This window comes from Bos indicus, chromosome 21, assembly GCF_029378745.1.
Source record: "Bos indicus isolate NIAB-ARS_2022 breed Sahiwal x Tharparkar chromosome 21, NIAB-ARS_B.indTharparkar_mat_pri_1.0, whole genome shotgun sequence".
NCBI lineage: Eukaryota > Metazoa > Chordata > Mammalia > Artiodactyla > Bovidae > Bos > Bos indicus.
This window is the reverse complement of record NC_091780.1, coordinates 7,229,441-7,254,196: the sequence shown is the minus strand read 5'-3', so window position 1 is coordinate 7,254,196 and position 24,756 is coordinate 7,229,441. Positions and strand designations below refer to the sequence as shown.

At 37.7% G+C, this 24,756-nt stretch overlaps 1 protein-coding gene across 9 annotated transcripts in view; it reads left to right on the top strand.

Moving 5' to 3' along the window:
- MEF2A (myocyte enhancer factor 2A) overlaps positions 1 to 24,756 on the top strand; it is a 179,955-nt gene that overhangs the window by 83,460 nt on the left and 71,739 nt on the right. For all 9 annotated transcript variants that reach the window (XM_019983504.2, XM_070775017.1, XM_070775019.1 and 6 more), the window contains one exon: positions 9,534 to 9,725. In XM_019983504.2, coding sequence (XP_019839063.1) covers positions 9,672 to 9,725 — 54 coding nt within the window. In that variant the 5' untranslated portion in view covers positions 9,534 to 9,671. Of the gene's footprint in view, positions 1 to 9,533; positions 9,726 to 24,756 lie in introns of those variants that run through there.

Here is a 24,756-nt window from a genome sequence, read left to right as displayed (position 1 = left end):
CAATCACCATCTGCAGTGATTTTGGAGCGCCCCCCCCCCAGCCCCCAAATAAAGTCTGACACTGTTTCCACTGTTTCCCCATCTATTTCCCATGAAGTGATGGAACCAGATGCCACGATCTTAGTTTTCTGAATGTTGAGCTTTAAGCCAACTTTTTCACTCTCCTCTTTCACTTTCAAGAGGCTCTTTAGTTCCTCTTTACTTTCTGCCATAAGGGTGGTGTCATCTGCGTATCTGAGGTTATTGGTATTTCTCCCAGCAGTCTTGATTCCAGCTTGTACTTCTTCCAGCCCAGCGTTTCTCATGATGTACTCTGCATAGAAGTTAAAGAAGCAGGGTGACAGTGTACAGCCTTGACGTACTCCTTTTCCTATTTGGAACCAGTCTGTTGTTCTATGTCCAGTTCTAACTGTTGCTTCCTGACCTGCATATAGGTTTCTCAAGAGGCAGGTCAGGTGGTCTGGTATTTCCACCTCTTTCAGAATTTTCCACACAGTCAAAGGCTTTGGCATAGTCAATAAAGCAGAAATATATGTTTTTCTGGAACTCTCTTGCTTTTTTTGATGATCCAGCTCTTACCTTTACTTTATCATTTATTCTGTTTTGGAGTTCAGTTTTTTTTTTTTTTTGTACCTCTTTCAGATGGTTACTTAGAACAGTAGTTTTTGGCCTTTCTACTGAATATATATTTTAAAGCTAAAAATTTTCTTCTTAAGAACAGTTTCAGCTATGTCCTATACATTTTGATAGGAAGTATTTTAAAAACATTCCATTAAAAATTTGTTTTAGCTCTCCCTATGATTTCTCCTTTTACTCATGGGCTGTTTAGAGTTTTATTATTTAATGTTCATATATATAAGGATTTTCTTATATTGTTATCAATTCATGGCTTAATTTGTCTGAGATTACAGACATGCCTGTCCTTTGAAATTTGTTAACACCTAGTTTTGCTCCAGTTTGTGGTCACTTTTGGTAAATGCTTTTTATGCATTTACCAAGAATGTTATTTTCTGCATTTGTTAGGTATAGTTTCTATATGTCAGGTTGTTCATTATAAATTTTTTCCTGTGTCTTCTGGTCTGCTTGTTCTTGTTTTGGTATGTTTGTTCCTTAAATTACTGAGAAAGCTGTGTTAAAATGCACTTGTTAGAATTGTGGACTTCACGTAGTTCTATTCACGTTGGCTTTATATAACATATCCTTGTTTATTAGTTTATTTAGGAAAAAATGGTTTTTACATCTATAAAATTTAATGCAATATTTTAACAAATTAGTCTATGAGGAAGGACACAAATTACCCTCCAAATGAAATTTCTAAAATATTAGAAGCACTTGTAGACGTTTTGAAGCATCTGCTGAGTGTCTCCAAAAGGAGAAGGGGATGACAGAGATGAGATGGTTGGATAGCATCACCAACTCAATGGACATGAGTTTGAGCCAACTCTGGGAGATAGTGAAGGATAGGGAAGCCTGGTGTGTTGCGGTCCATGGGGTCACAGAGTCAGACACGACTTAGCAGCTGAACAACAACAAAACAAAAGGATTGTGCATCTCTAATGTTGCTGGCAGTAAGAAAGATAGTATGGCAGAATTAAGTCAGGCTCAGGATGGTGAGTCTTTGAGCTGTTATCTGCTGTGTGTGTTTATCTTGAATAAATTTCTAGTTGCCTTGCATATTTGGCCCTTGATTTTGCATAGATTTGTATAATGCACCAAACGTGTTGAGAAAATGTTAAATTGTGTAGAAGGAAAGCAAACTTACTGCATGTGATGTCATATAATGTGCATTTTACATCATAACCATGATAATTTACTATGATAAATGGATATTTTATATATTTGTGTGTGTTAGGCACTCACTCGTGTCCAACTTTATGTGACCCCATGGATTGTAGCCCACCAGGCTCTTCTGTGCATGGGATTCTCCAGGCAAGAATACTAGAGTGGGTTGCCATTTCCTTCACTAGGGGATCTGCCTGACCTTGGGATCGAACCCAGGTCTCCTGCATTGCAGGCATATGCTTTACCATCTGAGCTACTAGGGAAGCCCAAAAGATGTAGTTAAAGTTTAAATTAGAAGTGATTGGGGAGTTTTAGTTGATATGTTATATGATTTTTCATGTTAAAAGTAGGAAAAAACAAGCTTCTGATTAGGATTTTGCAAAGAATATCTGCTCTTCAGGAAAAGATACCTGACTTCTGGTGTTATTAGGTACATTCAAATTTGGAATTGTGGTGCCTTCCTGGTAAATTGAACAATTATTATAATGAAGTATTCCACTATATTTATACCCATGTATCTATAAATATCTTCCTCATGCATTAAAGTTTTCTGTGATAGAGTATAGCCCCACAACCTTTCTTGTGGTTTGTGTCTTACAAAATATATCTTTATTTATGCTTATTCTTTCCATAATCCCATATTTTAGATGTATTCTCTATAATCACTTTATAATTAGGTTTAAAAAAAATCTAATCTGGATTATTTATTGATCCTTTTCCCCCCTCTGTTATTAATAGCTTTGTTAGCTATACAGTTAGCCCTTCATATCCACAGACTTTGTACCTGTGGATCCAATCAACTATGGATTGAAGATGTCCCAGAAAAAATTCCAGAAAAATCCTCAGAGCAAAACTTGAATTTACCCCATGCCAGAAACTAATAGCATTTACATTTAATAGGTATTATAAGTAAAATAAGAATGACTTAAAGTATATGAGAGGATGTGTGGTTTTTATGCATATGCTATGCCATTGAAGTCACTCAGTCCTGTCAGACTCTTTGCAATCCCATGGACTGTACCCTACCAGGCTCCTCAGTCCATGGGATTTTCCAGGCAAGAATACTGGAGTGGGTTGCCATTTCCTTCTCCAGGGGATCTTCCCTACCCAGGGATCAAACCCAGGATAAGAGACTTTAGCAACCTCAAATAAAATAGACTGGAATGGGTGAATTTAACTCAGATAACCATTATATCTACTACTCTGGGCAGAAATCCCTTAGAAGAAATGGAGTAGCCATCATGGTTGACAAAAGAGTCCAAAATGCAGTACTTGGATGCAGTCTCAAAAACGACAGACTGACCTCTGTTCGTTTCCAAGGCAAACCATTAAGTATCACGGTAATCCAAGCCTATGCCCCAACCAGTAACGCTGAAGAAGCTGAAATTGAACGGTTCTATGAAGACCTACAAGACCTTTTAGAACTAACACCCATAAAAGATGTCCTTTTCATTGTAGGGGACTGGAATGCCAAGAAGCACCTGGGGTAACAGGCAAAATTGGCCTTGGAATACGGAATGAAGCAGGGCAAAGACTAATAGAGTTTGCCAAAAGAATGCACTGGTCATAACAAACACCCTCTTCCAGCAACACAAGAGAAGACTCTACACATGGACATCACCAGATGGTCAACACTGAAATCAGATTGATTATATTCTTTGCAGCCAAAGATGGAGAAGCTCTATACAGTCAGCAAAAACCAAGACCGGGAGCTGACTGCAGCTCAGACCATCAACTCCTTATTGCCAAATTCAGACTGAAATTGAAGAAAGTAGGGAAAACCACTAGACTATTCAGGTATGACCTAAATCAAATCCTTTATGATTATACAGTGGAAGTGAGAAATAGATTTAAGGGACTAGATCTGATAGATAGAGTGCCTGATGAACTATGGACAGAGGTTCGCAACATTATACAGGAGACAGGGACAAAGACCATCCCCATGGAAAAGAAATGCAAAAAAGCAAAATGGCTGTCTGGGAAGGCCTTACAAATAGCTGTGAAAAGAAGAGAAGCAAAAAGCAAAGGAGAGTTTAAAAATAAAATGTAAGTTAAAAAAAATAAAAAATAAAAATATTGCTAAAAAACAAAAAAAAAACAAAGGAGAAAGGAATGATACAAGCATCTGAATGCAGAGTTCCAAAGAATAGGAAGGAGAGATAAGAAAGCCTTCCTCAGCGATCAATGCAAAGAAATAGAGGAAAACAACAGAATGGGAGAGACTAGAGATCTCTTCAAGAATATTAGAGATACCAGGGGAACATTTCATGCAAAGATGGGCTCGATAAAGGACAGAAATGATATGGACCTAACAGAAGCAGAAGATATTAAGACGAGGCGGCAAGAATACACAGAAGAACTGTAAAAAAAGGTCTTCACGATCCAGATAATCATGATGGTGTGGATCACTCACCTAGAGCCAAACATCCTGGAGTGTGAAGTCAAGTCGGCCTTAGAAAGCATCACTATGAACAAAGCTAGTGGAGGTGATGGAATTTCAGTTGAGCTATTTCAAATCCTGAAAGATGATGCTTTGAAAGTGCTGCACACAATATGCCAGCAAATTTGGAAAACTCAGCAGTGGCCACAGGACTGGAAAAGGTCAGTTGTCATTCCAGTCCCAAAGAAAGACAATGCCGAAGAATGCTCAAACTACCACACAATTGCACTCATCTCCCAAACTAGTAAAGTAATGCTCAAAATTCTCCAAGCCAGGCTTCAGCAATACGTGAACCATGAACTTCCAGATGTTCAAGCTGATTTTAGAAAAGGCAGAGGAACCAGAGACCAAATTGCCAACATCCACTGGATCATCAAAAAAGCAAGAGAGTTCCAGAAAAACATCTATTTCTGCGTTATTGACTATGCCAAAGCCTTTGACTGTGTGGATCACAATAAACTGTGGAAAATTCTGAAAGAGATGGAAATACCAGACCACCTGACCTGCCTCTTGAGAAACCTATATGCAGGTCAGGAAGCAACAGTTAGAACTGGCCATGGAACAACAGACTGGTTCCAAATAGGAAAAGGAATACGTCAAGGCGGTATATTGTCACCCTGCTTATTTAACTTATATGCAGAGTACATCATGAGAAACGCTGGGCTGGAAGAAGTACAAGCTGGAATCAAGATTACTGGGAGAAATATCAATAACCTCAGATATGCAGATGACACCACCCTTATGGCAGAAAGTGAAAAGGAACTAAAAAGCCTCATGATGAAAGTGAAAGAGGAGAGTGAAAAAGTTGGCTTAAAGCTCAACATTCAGAAAACTAAGACCGTGGCATCTGGTCCCATCACTTCATGGGAAATAGATGGGGAAACAGTGGAAACAGTGTCAGACTTTATTTTGGGGGGCTCCAAAATCACTGCAGATGGTGACTGCAGCCATGAAATTAAAAGACACTTACTCCTTGGAAGGAAAGTTATGACTAACCTAGACAGTGTATTCAAAAGCAGAGACATTCCTTTGCCAACAAAGGTCCGTCTAGTCAAGGCTATGGTTTTTCCAGTGGTCATGTATGGATGTGAGAGTTGGACTGTGAAGAAAGCTGAGCACCGAAGAATTGATGCTTTTGAACTGTGGTGTTGGAGAAGACTCTTGAGAGTCCCTTGGACTGCAAGGAGATCCAACCAGTCCATTCTAAAGGAGATCAGTCCTGGGTGTTCATTGGAAGGACTGATGGTAAAGCTGAAACTCCTTTGTTTGGCCACCTCATGCAAAGCGTTGACTCATTGGAAAAGACCCTGATGCTGGGAGGGATTGGGGGCAGGAGGAGAAGGGGACGACAGAGGATGAGATGGCTGGATGGCATCACCGACTCTATGGACAGGAGTTTGAGTGAACTCCAGGAGTTGGTGATAGACAGGGAGGCCTTGTGTGCTACGATTCATGGGGTCGTAAAGAGTTGGACATGACTGAGCGACTGAACTGAACTGAGGTTCCTGGAATAAATACCGAGGAACAACTATATATACTCTAATTGACCTCCCTGTGGTTATCCCAGAGATTACCACATACATCTTTCATGTACTGAAATTTGAAGTAAATGAGAACTTTTTCCATTTCCTAGTCATTGAAAGGTTTTAGAACTCTTTAGCTTATTAATATTACCCCTCCAGAAATTATGTACTGTTATTGTTGTGCATTGTAATATTTTAAATTCGACAAAATATTGTCATTATTCTGTTTAGTCAGTATTCATTTAGAGTTACAGATTTACCCTGTTCAATGTATTTCATTTCTTGGTGTATATCCAAGCTGCATCTGGAAGCCCTCTTCTCCTTCTACGTGAAGAAGTCTCTTTAGTGCTTCCTGGTGATAGATTCTCTGATTCTGTTTGACTAAAAATGTCTCTATTTTGTCTTCATTTCTGAAGGGTATTTTTTCACATATAGGATTCTGTTTTGACATTTCCCCTGTTTCCAGCACTTTGAGGACATCATTTTGTTTTCCTCTGGCTTCCATTATTTATTCAAAGCCAGCTATATCTTACTGTTACTCTTAGAGATAATATTCTTTAATTTATTCTGGCTGCTTTTTAGGTCTGTTGCAGCTGTTTCTGTCTCTTTTTTTTCTGTCCATTCCTCCACCTTCCCCCTTTACTTTGATTTGCCTAAGTGTGGTTTTCTGTGTATTTGTTATGCTTGGGAGTTTAGATCTTGAATCTGGCTTGATGTTATTGTTCAGTTTTCCTTTGTGTTTTTAAGTTTTAAACTATCAGGCCCTTAAGTATTTTTTTCTCCCTCCTATGTGGTTACCTTCTTTCTGGATTCTAGTTACGTGTATTTTGGACCTTTTCTTCATGTGTCATATTTTTTCATGTATTTCCCATTTTTGTGTCTTTTTGGGCCTCAGGGTAAGTATGTTTTTCTTTTCTGTCTTCTGGATCATTCTTCAGTTGTATCTAACCTAATGTTAAAGTCATCCATCAGTTTCTTAATTTCTGTTTTTAAAATTGTATTTTTCAATTTTTTGTTTTCCATGTTTTTAGCATTGTTTCGGAGAAGGCAATGGCACCCCACTCCAGTACTCTTGCCTGGAAAATCCCATGGACGGAGGAGCCTGGTAGGCTGCAGTCCATGGGGTTGCTAAGAGTCGGACATGACTGAGCAACATCACTTTCACTTTTCACTTTCATGCATTGGAGAAGAAAATGGCAACCCACTCCAGTGTTCTTGCTTGGAGAATCCCAGGGACGGAGGAGCCTGGTGGGCTGCCGTCTATGGGGTCACACAGAGTCGGACACGACTGAAGTGACTTAGCAGCAGCAGCATTGTTTAAAATTCTTAAAAAACAAACAAACTCCTTTTAACACATTAAAGTAGCTTATTTTATGACATGGTGCTGCCGGATTTTTGCAGAAACTAACTCCTGTGGTTGATGATTTGTTATATATGAATATTGAAACATCTCCGATCAATAACTTCCAGGTAACAAAAGATGTGTTAATGTGACTCTGGTCAATAGTGCATTAAAACTGTTTTCTGCTGGCACCATTATCTGGATCTACTATGGGTCTATTTGTAGTGCTATTTTAAAATCTTGGTTTTCAGTCAGATCTTCATTGGGTTTTTTTCTGTAGACTTTTATGTGAAAAATGGTAAGATAACTTAAATTTGGGGTCTTTTTGCTGATAAGATTTACTTTTGCCAGAACCTTTTGGAAAGATTTTGTTGGTATGCAGCTAGGCTAATGATTCTAGGTTTAGCCTACATTACCTTAATATGGTCAGATTGAAATGATTTGAAGCGATTCTTTCCTTGCATGGCCTCTTTCTGGTTTACCTTTATACAATAGGGTATAGTCCTCTGGATTCTCTCCAGCTTCCCGATGTGTTTACTGAAGCTATTCCTCCTGACTAGACCCTGAATTGAATTTTTGTGCCCCTATGCAAAGAACTGTTGAAAGCTCTGCTTAGCTTCTCAGACTCTCAGCTGATGTTTTAAGAATCAGTGAGTCTTAAGTCTGGTCCCACCTGTTTCATCTAGGTCTCAGAAGAATTTCTGTGCAAATTCTCACTGTCTTGAAAGTTCTTCGGTTTTAAACAGATTACTTTTTGCTCTGCTTTTCTAGTGATACTCAGGGACATAGTGGTTTAAAGCAACCTACTCTACCATTGTCAAAAGCAAAATGCTCAGATATGTTTAGAATTTTACAGATCATACAAGATAATACAGTGCATATACCTTATAGAATTTAACGTATTATCTCAGTGGTGAAATGTGTGAATATTTGTCTTGCTTGCTACAGTGCAAGTTTTCATAATGGGAATTGGGTGCCCTGTCATCTGTTAGGGAACATGATTTGGAATAAGCCAACTTCTATGGTTTATATTATAGTCTGTAAAGAAGCAGACATTCTACAGCACAGCTACTTGTTTGATTGATTCATACAAGTTACTAGCCATCCTTCAGTTCCTCTCATATTTCTTGCTCTTTCTTGGCACAGAGTTTTTGCACATACTATTCTCTGTCTGGTATAAACACCTGCATACTCAGGTTTGAGTATGAAGCAGTTCTCAGTGAAGCCTGCCCTGACCATGAATTTAGGTCAGATAAATGAGTTTTTATACCTACCCATTTTTATGATGGTTTGACTAATGTCTGCCCCTACTAGACTCTGAACTGTGAGGTTAGAAATTTTGCCTTTTTTCCTTGACTATTTTATCACAGGTACCTCGTTCAGTATTTCAAAGTACCTGTTTTGCATAGGTTATTAGTTATTAATAGATTATCAATTAATATATGTATAAATGAAATAACAGGATGAATAAAGGAAGAAATGGAAGAAATGCTGAGATAATAATAAAAATTGAAAGCTCACCGCTTTTGAGCAAAAGCCAAATTTAATCAAACCCTGGATTTGCACGGTACAGTTAAAGTTCTGTAGAGTTACATGTACAGTGTTAAAAAATACTTCAAAAGATTCCCCTGAATCTTTACTGTGTTTTAAGTTTTGTTTAAAACATTACTTAAAAACATTACTGTGTTTTAAGATTTGTCTCCCATCCCTCTGTAAATATTTTATTACTTAAGTTTTAATAGCATTGTGTTTTTGATGAAACTATCGTTCAGAGCATAACAAATTATATCATTGCCAGTCATTCTACTGTAGAGATAAATGGGGGAAAAAATCGTTATTCTTGAAAGATTCACAGTCTGAGAGGTAAATGATTTTGGAACTTATGTACAAAATAAGATGCTGTGGTTTATTCTACGAAGGGCTATTGGCCTTTTATTCATCCAGAGTGATGACATTTGAACTGAATCTTGATTGATGAGGAAGAGTTAATTAAATGGCTAAAGGAATAGTTTCATTTAGGTATGTATTATTATGAAAGCATATAATGTCTTTGTGGATTGACAAATAGTAATTTTGTTAGTAGCTAGGGCAGTTTGCAGGAAGAATTTGTAAAAGCAGATTGGGACTACACATGTAGATTTATGAGTTCATCCTTTGACATGGGAGCCATCAAAAGCCATTAAGAATATTTGCTGTTATTATATGCATTAAGGAAAAACTTAAAGGTTATAATTGTTATAATTACGTTGTTTTAGCCAGAATTAGGGGCATGAAAAAGTTCAGGAGATATTTTAGTGGTAAAATTAACAAGGTTTCAACTTGTTTACTGATTTTATGTAGTGAAAAATTTCAACTAATAATATAGTCAAAGGCAGGTTTAAAATTTGTAAAGCATTTGCACGATGTGCTACAGAATGTAAATTTTCTAATTTGTGTTTTCTTTCAGATCTTACAGAAAATTTTGGCTATAGCCCTCCAACTAGAAGCTGAAGTAATAGAAGCAGTGTACCATGCATTAGGGTATTAAAGAAAATTAATTTTTGATTTAAATATTTGGACTACAAGGAAGGAAAGGTGACTGAAAATGGGGCGGAAGAAAATACAAATCACACGCATAATGGATGAAAGGAACCGACAGGTAAATGAAAATTTTAACTTATCTATTTTAATAGATGTAAATTTTTTTAAAAAGGTGTAGAATAGAATGGTGTTTTAATTTAATTAAGTCTAAATATTTTTATTTCTAGACTACATTAAAAAATTTAGTTACCAAAATTTCTGACTTTCCATCATATGCTTTAAAGTAACTTTTTTATTATTATTATAGAAATCGTTTTGTTAATTATAGAAACACAGATAAGCAACATAGCAAAGTAAAATCACTGCAGTTCTACTGGTACCATCCATTGTGTAGGTTTCAGTTCAGTTGCTTATTCGTGTACAACTCTTTGAAGCCCCATGGACTGCAGTACACTAGGCTTCCCTGTCCTGGAAATGAACAGAGATCATTCTGTTGTTTTTGAGATTGCACCCAAGTACTGCATTTTGGACTCTTTTGTTGACTATTAAGGCTACTCTATTTCTTCTAAAGGATTCTTGTCCACAGTAGTAGATAAAATGGTCATCTGAGTTAAATTCACCCTTTCTGGTCCATTTTAGTTCACTGATTCCTAAAATGTCGATGGTCACTCTTACCATCTCCTGTTTGACCATTTCCAATTTATCTTGATTTGTGGACCTAACATTCCAGGTTCCTATGCAGTATTGTTCTTAACAGCATCAGACTTTACCTCCATCACCAGTCACATCCACAGCTGGACATTGTTTTTGCTTTGGCTTAGTCTCTTCATTCTTTCTGGAGTTATTTCTCCCCTCTTCTGCAGTAGCATATTGGACACCTATTGACCCAGGGAGTTCATTTTTCAGTATATCTTTTTGCCCTTTGATTCTGTTCTACATACAGTAGTCACATCCTTATGTGACTGCTGGAAAAACCATGACTTTGACTATATGGAACTTTGTAGGCAAAGTAATGTCTCTGCTTTTTAATAGTGTCTAGGTTTGTTACTGCTTTTCTTCCACAGATCAAGCAGTAATAGCAAATAGAGTTTTGAGTTACTAGAGTTTTTGAGCTCATAAGATAAATATCACACTTCATATCATTGGAACAGCATGCGTTCTTTGTGCAGCATTATGTTTGTGAAATTCTTCACTGTTATTGTTGCATGGAGATACTTAGTAAATTTTCGTTGATGTATAATATTCCATTGTGTGGAAAGAACACAGTCTGTGTGTGTATATATGTATATATATACATATTTTTCTCTTGTAAATAGGCTTTTGGGTTTTAGATCTATTCTTTGTTTGGAACTTGGTTTTTATGTGGTTTGAGGTGGAGGGGTCAAAATTTGCCACTTTTCAGATGGATACTCTGTTGGCCCTGTCCGTTTTATTGCAAAAATCATCCCAGGAAAGCACAAAAAAACACACAAGCTATTCATAAAAAAATTCAACAATAGGCATAGTTAATCTGTGGTGCTAGAGGCTGGGTTTCTGACCTTACTTGAGACAAGGTAATAATGACTGGGAGACAGGACAAAGAGGGTTTCTGGGTTATGCTAAATATAAGGCCATGTTCTTTTTTTTTTTCCCCAAAAAAATTCAGTGAGCCACACACTTCGGGTTTGTGGGTTTTCATTTATGTTATATTTTAATATGAAGTTTACTTTTTTAAAAGAAGTATTAGAAGGACAAGAAGGACAAACACAGTTTCACCAGGAGCTTCTAACTGGAAGTGAAGTCTGTCATCCCTCTAGAGTTTTGGCATCTTCAGTCCTTCTTGCTTCAGCAGCTTTCTGATGTCTTAGAACATGTATTGGGTGTATTTCACTGTTTTTTATAGTTGATCTCAGTGGGTTCTTTGTTCTTCCACCAGTCACTCCATTTAGAGGCAGACATCCTCTTATACTTAAAAAAAAAAAAAATGAGTTGAAAAATTATTTTAAGGCAGAATACAGAGAACAATACCTCAAACACTGTTACTTTTCCAGAAGCAATGTAGGTCGATTCTGCCATATTTGCTGCAGATACCTTTCCTTGTAAAAGAAGAAAATTAGAAATGTACTTCCTTTGTAATTTTTGCAAGTCTCATTCTTCTTTCCTTCCCCAAAGGAACCTTGCATAATGGATTTAATTTCTATTTTCTGTATTATTTAAGCATACTATTATTATTTCAGCACAATTTAAGAATCTTACATAATAGCATTCTCATCTGCACTTGCTGTTTCACTCAGTGTAGTATTTCAGACATTTGTCTGTGTTACTCATTCATGTAGTACAAGTAGTTTGTAGGAATGAATGTGCCTCAATTCATTTCTCAATACTTCTATCAGAGAACATTTAGGTTGTTTCCAATTTTTTAGAAATTTTGCTGCATGTTATGTTAGAAATGATGCCCAGGCTACATCTGTGGGCATGTCTCTGTGATTCTAGAGGAGTTGCTGGGTTGAATATATCCATCATAATTTTATTGTGAGCTTTTCAAGTTGCTCCGCCAAGTGGTTGTACCAGATATACTGTAGTAATTTATGAAAATTTCTTCTTCCTGTACACTTTACCTTTCTTCTTCCTTTCTTTCTCACTTTATGTTTTTTCATTTTATTTTGCATGTTTTTTGGCCTAATGAAGGTAAAATATTACCTGTTTGTGGTTTTGTGGTTTTGCTGGGTTGTTGATTTTTTTCTTAGAAGTTCTTCATATATTCCAGATATTAATTCTGTGTGTACTTAATCTGTTTCAGATAGTATATTTCAGTCTTTACCAAAACACTTTGTAAACTCTTTTATGACAGGACTTATTTCAGTGTTTCTCAGTAGTTTATTTTGCCTTTACCAGTAGATTATGAACACTTTACAATGATTTAAGGCTTGCTTCATTTTCTAAATCATAATCAGCTTGTAAATGTTCCAATTGAACTTTAGATAAATGTGTATTCTTTTAATTGTTACATACAGGATTCTACATGTCTATTAGTTCAGTCTTATTTTGTGTTCTCATTATCTGTATTATTTGTATTTTATTTACATATTTGGTTTTGGCTCAGTGAGACCTGTCAATAATTACACTTACCACAATAATGGATTTGTCATTTTCTGTATATATTTTACTAGTTTAACACATACTGTTTTAGATATTGGGGAATATTTCATTAGGCTCATACGTATTTAGAATTGTTACATGTTCTTGGTGAATTTTTAAAATACGTACTGACTTTTTCTTTCCTCGGTAAGGCATGCTGTTTTAAACTACTTAAATCTACTGTCTCACATTACAATAGCTACTACATCTCTCTTTTGGCTAATATTTTCTTGATAGGTCTAGTTCTCTACATTTACATTCAACCTATCTATATCTTTATACTTTAGGTATATTTCTGTAAATAGTATATGGCTGGATTTTTTAAAATCTATTCTAATAATATATCTTGACTCCCCAGTTTTCTTGGACCTTACTCTTTATCATGCTTTGTATATATATTTGGACTGTTTTATATCATCTTAGTTGATTATTTTGATTTACTATGAGAATCTGATAGAGGTCCTATGGGTAAAACTCACGTAAGTGTAGGTGTGCCCTCCAAAACTGGGTCTCCCTAGAGTTGTTAATCTTTATACTTGTCCAAAATTAGCCTCCAGCAATTCACTAATTAGAGTTCAGATTTTCCTACCCTTGTACTGATTCTTGTGGTGGTTTCTGTTTATGGCTCTGGTGATTTATGGTTCACAGTATCTGTCTGTCTGTTTCCAGTTTGGCAGGTGGGGCAGAAGTTGCCCTGGGACCTCAGCTCCCTGAGGAATCTAAGAAGAGTTGTTAATTTTCATTTTGTTCTGTTTTATTACTTGAGTGGCAACTTCCACTGGAGTTGGAAGTGCTAGAACAAACACTTGCAGTCTCTCCTGGACTTTTAAATTCAACAATGAAATAAAGATATGTCTAAATGTATATGGTGTAAAATTTTTTCAGGTCCTTGGGATTTAAAATATAAAAGATCTTTTGGAGATGGTATAATCTAACCTTCTTGAATTCAAAGAATTGTATTACTCTAGATTTGACACAAAATCAGGAAAGCTGGTTTAGATTAAAATAAAATCTACCTCAGTTTATAGTGGCACTGAATTTTGTAGGCTAGCCTTTAGTCCTGTTCTTTTTCTTTACAGTGACTGTAATACTGGAATAAAATTAAAATGTAAAAATAAAATTAGTTTATTTTGACTAATACTGAAATGGCTTTATTAATGTTGATTTCTTACATTTAAATTTTATAACATTTAAAACAAAATGCTAAGTACGTCTCAAGTAGAAAAATGTATAAACCTGTTGCAAAATAAAGATTCAGATTTATAGGTGGAATTCTTGGAAATCAGAGTAATGTGGCTGAATAAATGCTGACTCTTCCAACATAATTTCTCCAAAAATAAATGTAGAAAAACAGGAACATAAAACCTACAACCTTGGCACAACTAGAAGGCAAAGAATGTCTAAATTCACATTACCTCCAGGTAGAAAATTATTTCCAAGTCACTGTGTGCTGTTTCTTGACATCTATTGCAAGTCTTTGTGGTGACCCAAGCATACATCTTTAGTCTTTCCCATTCTATTGCTTTCCTCTCTTTCTTTGCATTGATTGCTGAGGAAGGCTTTCTTAACTCTCCTTGCTATTCTTTGGAAGTCTACATTACATGGATATATCTCTCCTTTTCTCCTTTGCTTTTCGCTTTCCTTCTTTTCACAGCTATTTGTAAGGCCTCCTCAGACAGCCATTTTGCTTTTTTGCATTTCTTTTTCTTGGGGATAGTCTTGATTCCTGTCTCCTGTACAGTGTCACAAACCTTCAACCATAGTTCATCAGGCACTCTGTCTATCAGATCTAGTCCCTTAAATCTGTCTCTCACTTCCACTGTATAATCATAAGGGATTTGATTTAGGTCATACCCAAATGGTCTAGTGGTTTTCTCCACTTTCTTCAATTTCAGTCTGAATTTGGCAATAAGGAGTTCATGATCTGAGCCACAGTCAGCTCCCGGTCTTGTTTTTGCTGACTGTATAGAGCTTCTCCATCTTTGGCTGCAAAGAATACAATCAGTCTGATTTCGGTGTTGACCATCTGATGATGTCCATGTGTAGAGTCTTCTCTTGTGTTGTTGGAAGAGGGTGTTTGCTATGACCAGTGCGTTCTCTTGGCAAACACTATTAGCCTTTGCCCTGCTTCATTCCATATTCCAAGGCCAAATTTGCCTGTTATTCTAGGTGTTTCTTTACTTTCTACTTCTGCACTGCAGTCTGCTATAATGAAAAGGACATCTTTTGGGGATGTTAGTTCTAGAAGGTCATATAGGTCTTCATAGAACTGTTCAGCTTCTGCTTCTTCATAGTTACTGGTTGGAGCATAGATTTGGGTTACTGTGATATTGAATGGCTTGCCTTGGAAACGAACAGAGATCATTCTGTCGTTTTTGAGATTGCATCCAAGTACTGCATTTTGACTCTTTTGTTGACTATGATGGCTAGTCCATTTCTTCTAAGGGATTTCTGCCCACAGTAGTAGATAAAATGGTCATCTGAGTTAAATTCACCCATTCCATTCCATCTAAGTTCACTGATTCCTAGAATGTCAATGTTCACTCTTGTCATCTCCTGTTTGACCACTTCCAATTTGCTTTGATTCATGGATGTAACATTCCAGGTTCCTATGCAATATTGCTCTTTACAGCATCAAACCTTGCTTCTGTCATCAGTCCCATCCACAACTGGGTCTTGTTTTTGCTTTGGCTCCATCCCTTCATTCTTTCTGGAGTTATTTCTCCACTGATCTCCAGTAGCATATTGGGCACCTACCAACCTGGGGAGTTCATCTTTCAGTGTCCTATCTTTTTACCTTTTCATACTGTTCATGGGGTTCTCAGGACAAGAAAAGTGGTTTGCCATTCCTTTCTCCAGTGGACCACATTCTGTCAGACCTCTCAACCATGACCCAGCCATCTTGGGTGACCCCACACCACATGGCTTAGTTTCATTGAATTAGATATTTCATGCAAAGATGGGTACAAAAAGGACAGAAATGGTATGGACCTAACAGAAACAGAAGATATTAAGAAGAGGTGGCAAGAATACACAGAAGAACTGTACAAAAAAGATCTTCACGACCCAGATAATCATGATGGTGTGATCATTTACCTAGAGCCAAACGTCCTGGAATGTGAAGTCAAGTGAGTCTTAGGAAGTATCACTACGAACAAAGCTAATGGAGGTGATGGGATCCCAGTTGAGCTCTTTCAAATCCTGAAAGATGACGCTGTGAAAGTGCTGCACTCACTCAATATGCCAGCAAATTTGGACAACTCAGCAGTGGCCACAGGACTGGAAAAGGTCAGCTTTGATTCCAATCCTGAAGAAAGGCAATGCCAAAGAATGCTCAAACTACCGCACAACTGCACTCATCTCACATGCTAGTAATGCTCAAAATTCTCCAAGCCAGGCTTCAGCAATACGTGAACCGTGAACTTCCAGATGTTCAAGCTGGTTTTAGAAAGGGCAGAGGAACCGGAGATCAAATTGCCAGTATCCTCTGGATCATGGAAAAGGCAAAAGAGTTCCAGAAAATCATCTTTTGCTTCATTGACTATGCCAAAGCCTTTGACTGTGTGGATCACAATAAACTGTGGAAAATTCTGAAAGAGATGTGAATACCAGACCACCTGACCTGCCCTTGAGAAACCTGTATGTAGGTCAAGAAGCAGCAGTTAGAACTGGACATGGAACAACAGACTGGTTCCAAATATGAAAAGGAGTACATCAAGGCTGTATATTGTCATCCTGCTTATTTAATTTATATGCAGAGTACATCATGAGAAATCTGGGCTGGAGGAAGCACAAGCTGGAATCAAGATTGCCAGGAGAAATATCAATAACCTCAGATATGCAGATGACACCACCCTTATGGCAGAAAGGGAAGAACAATAAAGAGCCTCTTGATGAAAGTGAAAGAGGACAGTGAAAAAGTTGACTTAAAGGTCAGCATTCAGAAAATTAAGATCATGGCATCTGGTCCCATCACTTCATGGCAGATAGATGGGGAAACAGTGTCAGACTTTATTTTTCTGTGCTTCAAAATCGCTGCAGATGGTGATTGCAGCCATGAAATTAAAAGACGCCTACTCCTTGGACAGAAAGTTATGACCAACCTAGACAGAATATTAAATAGCAGAGACATTACTTTGTCAACAAAGGTCTGTCCAGTAAAGGCTATGGTTTTTCCAGTGGTGTCATGTATGGATGTGAGAGTTGGACTATAAAGAAAGCTGAGCACTGAAGAATTGATGCTTTTGAACTGTGGTGTTGGAGAAGACTCTTGAGAGTCCCTTGGACTCCAAGGAGATCCATCCAGTCTATCGTAAAGGAGATCAGTCCTGGGTGTTCATTGGAAGGACTGATGTTGAAGCTGAGACTCCAAACTTTGGCCACCTGATGTGAAGATCTGACTCATTAGAAAAGACCCTGATGCTGGGGAAAATTGAGGGCAGGAGGAGAAGGGGACACCAGAGGATGAGATGGCTGGATGGCATCATCGACTTGATGGACATGGATTTGGGTGAACTCTGGGAGTTGGTGATGGACAGAGAGGCCTGACATGCTACTGTTCATGGGGTCGCTAAGAGTCGGAGACGACTGAGCGACTGAACTGAACTAAAGCATACATCAGGTAAATGTATTGGGAAAAGAGAAGAGGAGACCTTGTAGCTGTCTTAAGACTGATTTGAAATCACTACCAAAAAGAGGAATTCTAACTAAGTTAAAAAATTATGGAAAATATGCCTTGTAGATCTGAATTGACCACAGGTAAAGAAAGGACTAAAAGTATATGCCCAAGCAAGTCTATAGTCTTGAAAAAGCAGCCATTTCAGGAAAAAGAGGGCAAGAAGGAAGGCAGAGGTACTTTTTAAAAATGTTAGGTAAATGGAAATGAAAAGAAGATACACACACACACACACACACACACACACACACATCCTTCAAGACAAAAGAATATGCAAAGGTATTTTAACTAAAGGACACAAAACTCTTTTCCCCACTGCCAGTACTCCCCCCAAAAGCCTTTCATTAAAGAGACCATACTTAACTTCTTTAAAAGGAGAGGTGCTCTTGAACTAAGAATATTTTCAATCGCTGCCCACTAACCAGTGCTAATTCTTTCTGTAGAAATTCAATGATGCAGGCAATCTTCTTCTATATCAGTTCAGTTCATTTCAGTCGCTGAGTCGTGTCCAACTCTCTGTCACCCCTTAGACTGCAGCACGCCAGGCTTCCCTGTCCATCACCAACTCCTGGAGCCTTCTCAAATTCATGTCCAACTAGTTGGTGATGCCATCCAACTATCTCATCCTCTGTCATCCCCTTCTCCTCCCACCTTCAATCTTTCCCAGCATCAGGGTCTTTTCCAGTGAGTCAGTTCTTCGGATCAGGTGGCCAAAGTATTGGAGTTTCAGCATCAGTCCTTCCAATGAATATTCAGGACTGATTTCCTTTAGGATGGACTGGTTGGATCTCCTTGCAGTCCAAAGGACTCTCAAGAGTCTTCTCCAACACCACAGTTCAAAAGCATCGTTTCTTCAGCACTCAGCTTTCTTTATAGTCCAGTTCTCACATCCATACATGACTATTGGAAAAACCATAGCTTTGACTAGGTGGACCTTTGTTGGTAAAGTCATGTCTCTGCTTTTTAATATGCGGTCTAGGTTGGTCATAGCTTTTTTTCCAAAGAGCAAGCGTCTTCTAATTTCATGGCTGCAGTCACCATCTGCAGTGATTTTGGAGCCCCAAAAAATAAAGTCTCTCACTGTTCCCAGTGGTTCCCCATCTATTTGCTGTGAAGTGATGGGACCAGATGCCGTGATCTGTTTTCTGAATGTTGAGTTTTAAACCAGCTTTTTCACTCTCATCTTTTACTTTCATCTCCTATATAAACTGGTACAAAGAAAACAAAATGATATTTACAGCTGTTCATGTGACAAGATTGTTCCCCATACAATGAGGCAGTGGGGGAAAAAAAATGCTGACTATCCACGCTGAAATGAATTTCCTTAAACAAGTATTTAGGAATGTTACAGACAAAAATCAAGATTCAGAATTTTGAATACTAAGAATGGAAATGGATTTTTATAAGAAAGCATGGGTGAAACAAAGTGATTAAGCTGATTAAGTCAATTGAAAGAAAGAAAAAAAGGTAAAATAATATTAAAACAAAGGCTAAATTACAAAGTGGCCAAGGAATATATACTCAAATGAATCTTTAATATTAATTGAAGGCAGGCAGGAACAGCTAAATGAATGAAAATAAGTAATGCCAAAGGGTTTGAGAGAAAATGGTTGAAAGAGAGACAAAGAAGATCCAACTTACGTATAAAAGAAAAAAAATGAAACCATAGAACTGATATATAAAGTTTTCATAAATAAGATTCCAAGGATTAGGTCAGAGAAGGCAATGGCACCCCACTTCAGTACTCTTGCCTGGAAAATCCCATGGATGGAGGAGCCTGGTAGGCTGCAGTCCATGGGGTCGCTAAGATTCGGATACGACTGAGTGACTTCACTTTCACTTTTCAGTTTCATACATTGGAGAAGGAAATGGCAACCCACTCCAGTGTTCTTGCCTGGAAAATCCCAGGGATGGGGGAGCCTGGTGGGCGGCCGTCTGTGGGGTTGCACAGAGTCAGACACGACTGAATTGACTTAGCAGTAGCAGCAAGGATTAGGTTGACCTGCGGAGGTCAACTTTGATACATGTCCTACTGAAAGTATTATAATAGGGTGTTTTTTTGGTAGTTGAATGAACTTTATTTTTCATTCTGCTACTGACTTTATCTTTGTAAAACTGGATTTGATTACAAAAGATTCATTAGTTTTCTTTTATTTAGTTCTAGGAATTAATTTGTTTGTAGCGATTTTTCACATGGACGATCATGTTATCTATGAATAAAGACAATTTTGTTTTCTTCTAGTTTGTTTACATTTCCTTTCTATCCTTTCTTTTTTTCTCTTTTTTTTTATTGGAGTCTAATTGCTTTCAAATGTTGTGTTAATATCCCTTGTATAACAAAGTGAATTAGCTATATGTTTACATAGATCCAGTCCCTCTTGAAACTCCCTCCCAACCCTGCCCCATCCCACCCCTCTGGGTCATCACAAAGCACCAAGCTGTGCGCCCTCTTCTATACAGCAACTTCCAACTACTTACCTGTTTTACAGATGGTAGTGTATATATGTCAGTGCTATTCTCCCCATCCATCCCTCCCTTCCCTACATATCCATTCTCTTCTCTACATCCCCATAGATTTTAAGATAAAGAAAAAAAATCATCAGAGCTTCTGGTATAAAACAAAAGCCAATTTGTAAGTACAGAGAATTAAACTGGCATCAAATTTTGCAAAATCAAGATACAAAGGAAGACAACAGAGCAGCATTTTCAATAAATGCAGGGGAAAATATCTGAAGGTAGGATTTCATTTGCAGTTAAGCTGTATTCAAATACAAAGATGTTTCAAGTTAAACCTACTAGAGCTCAGGTAATTCTGTACTCAAGAGCTATTTTATGCAGTCTAGTAGAAGATAAGCTCCATACAGCTGAGAGATGCCTGAGGAAATAAGGAAAAAGATCCTTGACCAATATTTAATATACTTAACTATAGATATAAGCCTAAAGCGACAATGGGGGCAAGGGTGGAACAATAATGTATTATATATTATTTATTATATATTACTTTGGTTTGAAAAAAACAAATAATGCAGCTGAGACATGGTAAGAAAGAAAAGGGAATCAGGAAAGTAGAACAAACGTACTCGTAATTATTTACTCAGTAGGTGGGAGTTAAAAAAAATCACTAAGATTTGACACACCAAATAGTGAGGGCATGAAACATGAAAACAGAGACTAAGGGCATTTACAAAAGTTGTAACTACAAAGATAACCAGTAGAACAAAAATGCTAATCTTCATTAAATTTTACTCAGAGAAGCAAACAAAACACATCATTTAGAGAAAAATAACAGGAAATATACATAATACATATAAATATTAATATTAAAGTACTAAAATATCAATGAAATCTCTATTATCAATCATATCAATAAATGTGAATGAGCCTAACTGTTTATTTAAAGGAAAAACATTTCCATTTAGTTCACAAGGTCCAAATATAGGCAGAAGGAGACACAATGGAATCTTTTTTTTTTTTTGATAAATATTCTTTATTTAAATTGATTTTAAAATGTTTTAACTTTTTTTTTTTTTTGGTATCCCCCTTTTAAAAATATAAATTTATTTATTTTAATTGGAGGCTAATTACTGTTGGGCGAGTGTATGCTCCTATGTTCTGTCTCGGCTGCAACAAAGATTTGGAGCGACGGACATTAAAGCTGTCGGCATGTCACAGCTCTCGGGTCTTGGACAAACCATGTTATAGTTCTTAGACAAATCAGTGTTACAGCTCTATTTTATTTAGAAGATAGCAGGAGAATCCATCCTGGAAGCGTGAGGGCATGCCAACACAAAGACGCAAAAAGAGTGGAGGAGCCTGCCGGTGCGTGGGAGGCGGGGTTGTGGGAGGTAGGGAGAAAGAGCACACACACGTGGAGGGGAGAGAGAGAGCGCGCGCGCGCACGCACATGGAGCAGAGAGAGAGAGAGAGCACTTTGGCTCCTCCTTTTATATGTTTTTTCCTCCCTTGGGCCTGCCCTATGCAAATTGGGCTTAGCCAGGAGTGCTGTTTGTTCTACCTGAGGTCTTCACTCAGGTCCTCGGTCCTTCCTTTGTTCTATTTTCGCGGCCTTTTCCCTTCCTTGTCTTTTAGCTACTGCCATTTTGAAATCCTTTTCCCTATTCTTAACTACCCAACATTACTTTACAATATTGTACTGGTTTTGCCATACATTGACATGAATCCGCCATGGGTGTACATGTGTTCCCCATCCTGAACCCCCCTCCCACCTCTCTCCCCATCGCATCCCTCTGGGTCGTCCCAGCGCACCAGCCCTGGGCATCCTGTATCCTGCATTGAACCTGGACTGGTGATTCGTTTCGCATATGATAATATATATGTTTCAATGCCATTCTCCCAAACCATCCCACACTCGCCTTCTCCTACAGAGTCCAAAAGACTGTTCTATACATCTGTGTCTCTTTTACTGTCTCGCATACAGGGTTATTGTTACCATCTTTCTAAATTCCATATATATGCATTATTACACTGTATTGGTGTTTTTCTTTCTGGCTTACTTCACTCTGTATAATAGGCTCAAGTTTCATCCACCCCAAATATCAGAAAGAAAGAGATGAGAAAAGGTATACCAGACAAATGAAAGCAATGAGAAAACAGATATAATCCTGATATTAAACAATGTAGGGTTGAAGACAGAAAGCGTTAAATGGGACAAAGAAAGATACTTTTCAATGCTGAAGGCTGTAATTCATCCTGAAGATGTAAGAATTAGGAATATTGATAGACTAAATACCACCTTTTACCAAGCAAAAACTAAAAGAGCAACATAAGTGGAAACTAATAATTAGAAATAACTTAAACACATTAGTCTTAGTATGAAATAGATCAAATGGACAAAAAATAATTGATGGTAAACCAGATCTAACTGGCATAATGAATAAAATTGACACTAAGTGATATATTGAACACTACACTGAGAAAATAGTGTATACAAGTATATCTAGAGCATTCACCAAATTGGTTAAGAATTACCTACCCAAACAGAAACAATAGTAAATTCAATAAAGGAGAATATTAAAAACATATACTGATTACCAGGTAGTAAACCTAAAAATTGTGTTGTTGGCTTTTTTGTTGTTGTTGTTCTGTGCTGGGTCTTTATTTCTGAGCATGGGCTTTCTCTAGTTGCAGTGAGTGGGAGCTACAGTTGTGGTGTGCAGAAAAAGAAATAAGATTTTTATTTTGCACGTTGTAAGAGTAGTAACATTTATATGAAAAAATTATGAAATTATTGAGAAGAGTACCTAAGAACAATACTATTTGACTTACACATTCATGAGGTGTGGCTTGATGAGGAAAACAAAAAGTATTGGATCAGTTCAGTTCAGTCACTCAGTTGTGTCTGATTCTTTGCAACCCCGTGGACTGCAGCATGCCGGGCTTCCCTGTCCATCACCAATTCCCGGAGCTTGCTCAGACTTATCTCCATCGAGTCAGTGATACCATCCAACCATCTCATCCTCTGTCATCCCCTTCTCCTCCTGCCTTCAGTCTTTCCCAGCATCAGGGTCTTTTCTAAGGAGTCAGTTCTTCACATCAGGTGGCCAAAGTATTGGAGCTTCAGCTTCAGCATTAGTCCTTCCAATAAATACTCAGGACTGATTTCCTTTAGGATGGACTGGTTGGATCTCCTTGCCGTCCAAGGGACTCTCAAGAGTCTTCTCCAACACCACAGTTCAAAACAATGTCAAAGAGTATTGATAAGAGTCCCAGTTGCATAAGGAGAAGGCGATGGCACCCCACTCCAGTACTCTTGCCTGGAAAATCCCACGGACAGAGGAGCCTGGTAGGCTGCAGTCCATGGGGTCGCTAAGAGTCGGACACAACTGAGCGACTTCACTTTCACTTTTCACTTTCCTGCATTGGAGAAGGAAATGGCAACCCACTCCAGTGTTCTTGCCTGGAGAATCCCAGGGACGGGGGAGCCTGGTGGGCTGCAGTCTATGGGGTCGCAGAGTCGGACATGACTGAAGCGACTTAGCAGCAGCAGCAGATTCATAAAATGCTGACAAGATCCTTTATATGTATACATCTAAATGTATATATGATTATATGATCTTGTACAAAAATGTGAGATGAAAAATACCAAGTTGAAAACATGGGTTAAAAGGAGGCAAACAAAACACATTATGTTCCATATATACATTTATATAAAGTCATATATTTGTGTATTTGTATTTTAAGGACTTTTTAAAAAGATTAAATAATGATAAGAGATTTTTCTTTTTTTTTTAAAGGAAAGAGAAGGAAATAGAAAGATGTGATGTGAAGAGTGTTCCACAGAGAGGGGAAATAGCCAAGTTCCTAAGACAGGGAGTAGTAGCTGGTGGTTAAGAAAAACCCACACACTGTACACACCAGTGCAGCATAATGTTTGTGTGTGAGAGAGAGATGATATTTCATTTTGAAGGCAGATTGTTTATTTTGTTTCCTTAATGAGTTTGACTATTACTCTCAGTGCAGTGAAAAACTCTATAAACTCCTACCTATACATTTTGATTTACGATTCAAATATATCAGTCTGTCAGGTATGTGGCCAATAAACTGTAGGGTGCAATAGGTGAAGCAGGAAATCTAATAAGGTGATTCTATAAATAATTCACATGAGATACCATGTTACTTAACCTCGGGTGGTATAGTGGTGTAGATAGAAGTGGATTGATTTGGGATATGTTTTAGAGGTGGAGCTAACACAATTTACTGAGGGACTAGATAGAGTAGATTATTGTGATTGGAGAGATGAAGGATAACTCTTAGATATTTGCTTTTGTTTGAATGGATGACAGTGTCATTTGCTGAACTGGAGGAGACTGTAGAAAGAGCATATTTGTTACTTTTAAAATTATGAAGCTGGATAGCTGGATGCAATTACCTGGAAGGACTGTGAGGGTAAAGAGAAGGGATCCTTGATCTAAAGCTCACAGGCACTTCAATGTATAAAGGTTGAGCAGAGGAAGACGGTATAGCTCTAAAGGCTGAGAGGAAGAAGTCATTCAAGTAAGGAAAACTAGGACAGTGTGGTGCCATAAACAATTTGAGAAGAAAATGTTTGAAGATTGAGAACATGGCCAACTTTGTCAAATGAGCTATATGGTAAGATAAGAAAAAAAAGTGATCATTTACTTCAATCACATAAATTGAAGGTCAGTGTGATGATATTGGCAAGTCTTAGCAGACAGAATATGAGGACTGGAAGTCTGATTGCAGTAGGATGGGGAGAGAATAGGTGGTGAGAAATTAGAGGCAGTAACTATAGACATTTCTTTCAAATATTTTTACTGTGAAGTAGAGCATAAAGAAGGGCAAGAAGAAGGGGTGGTGACTGGAAAGGCAGCATGAA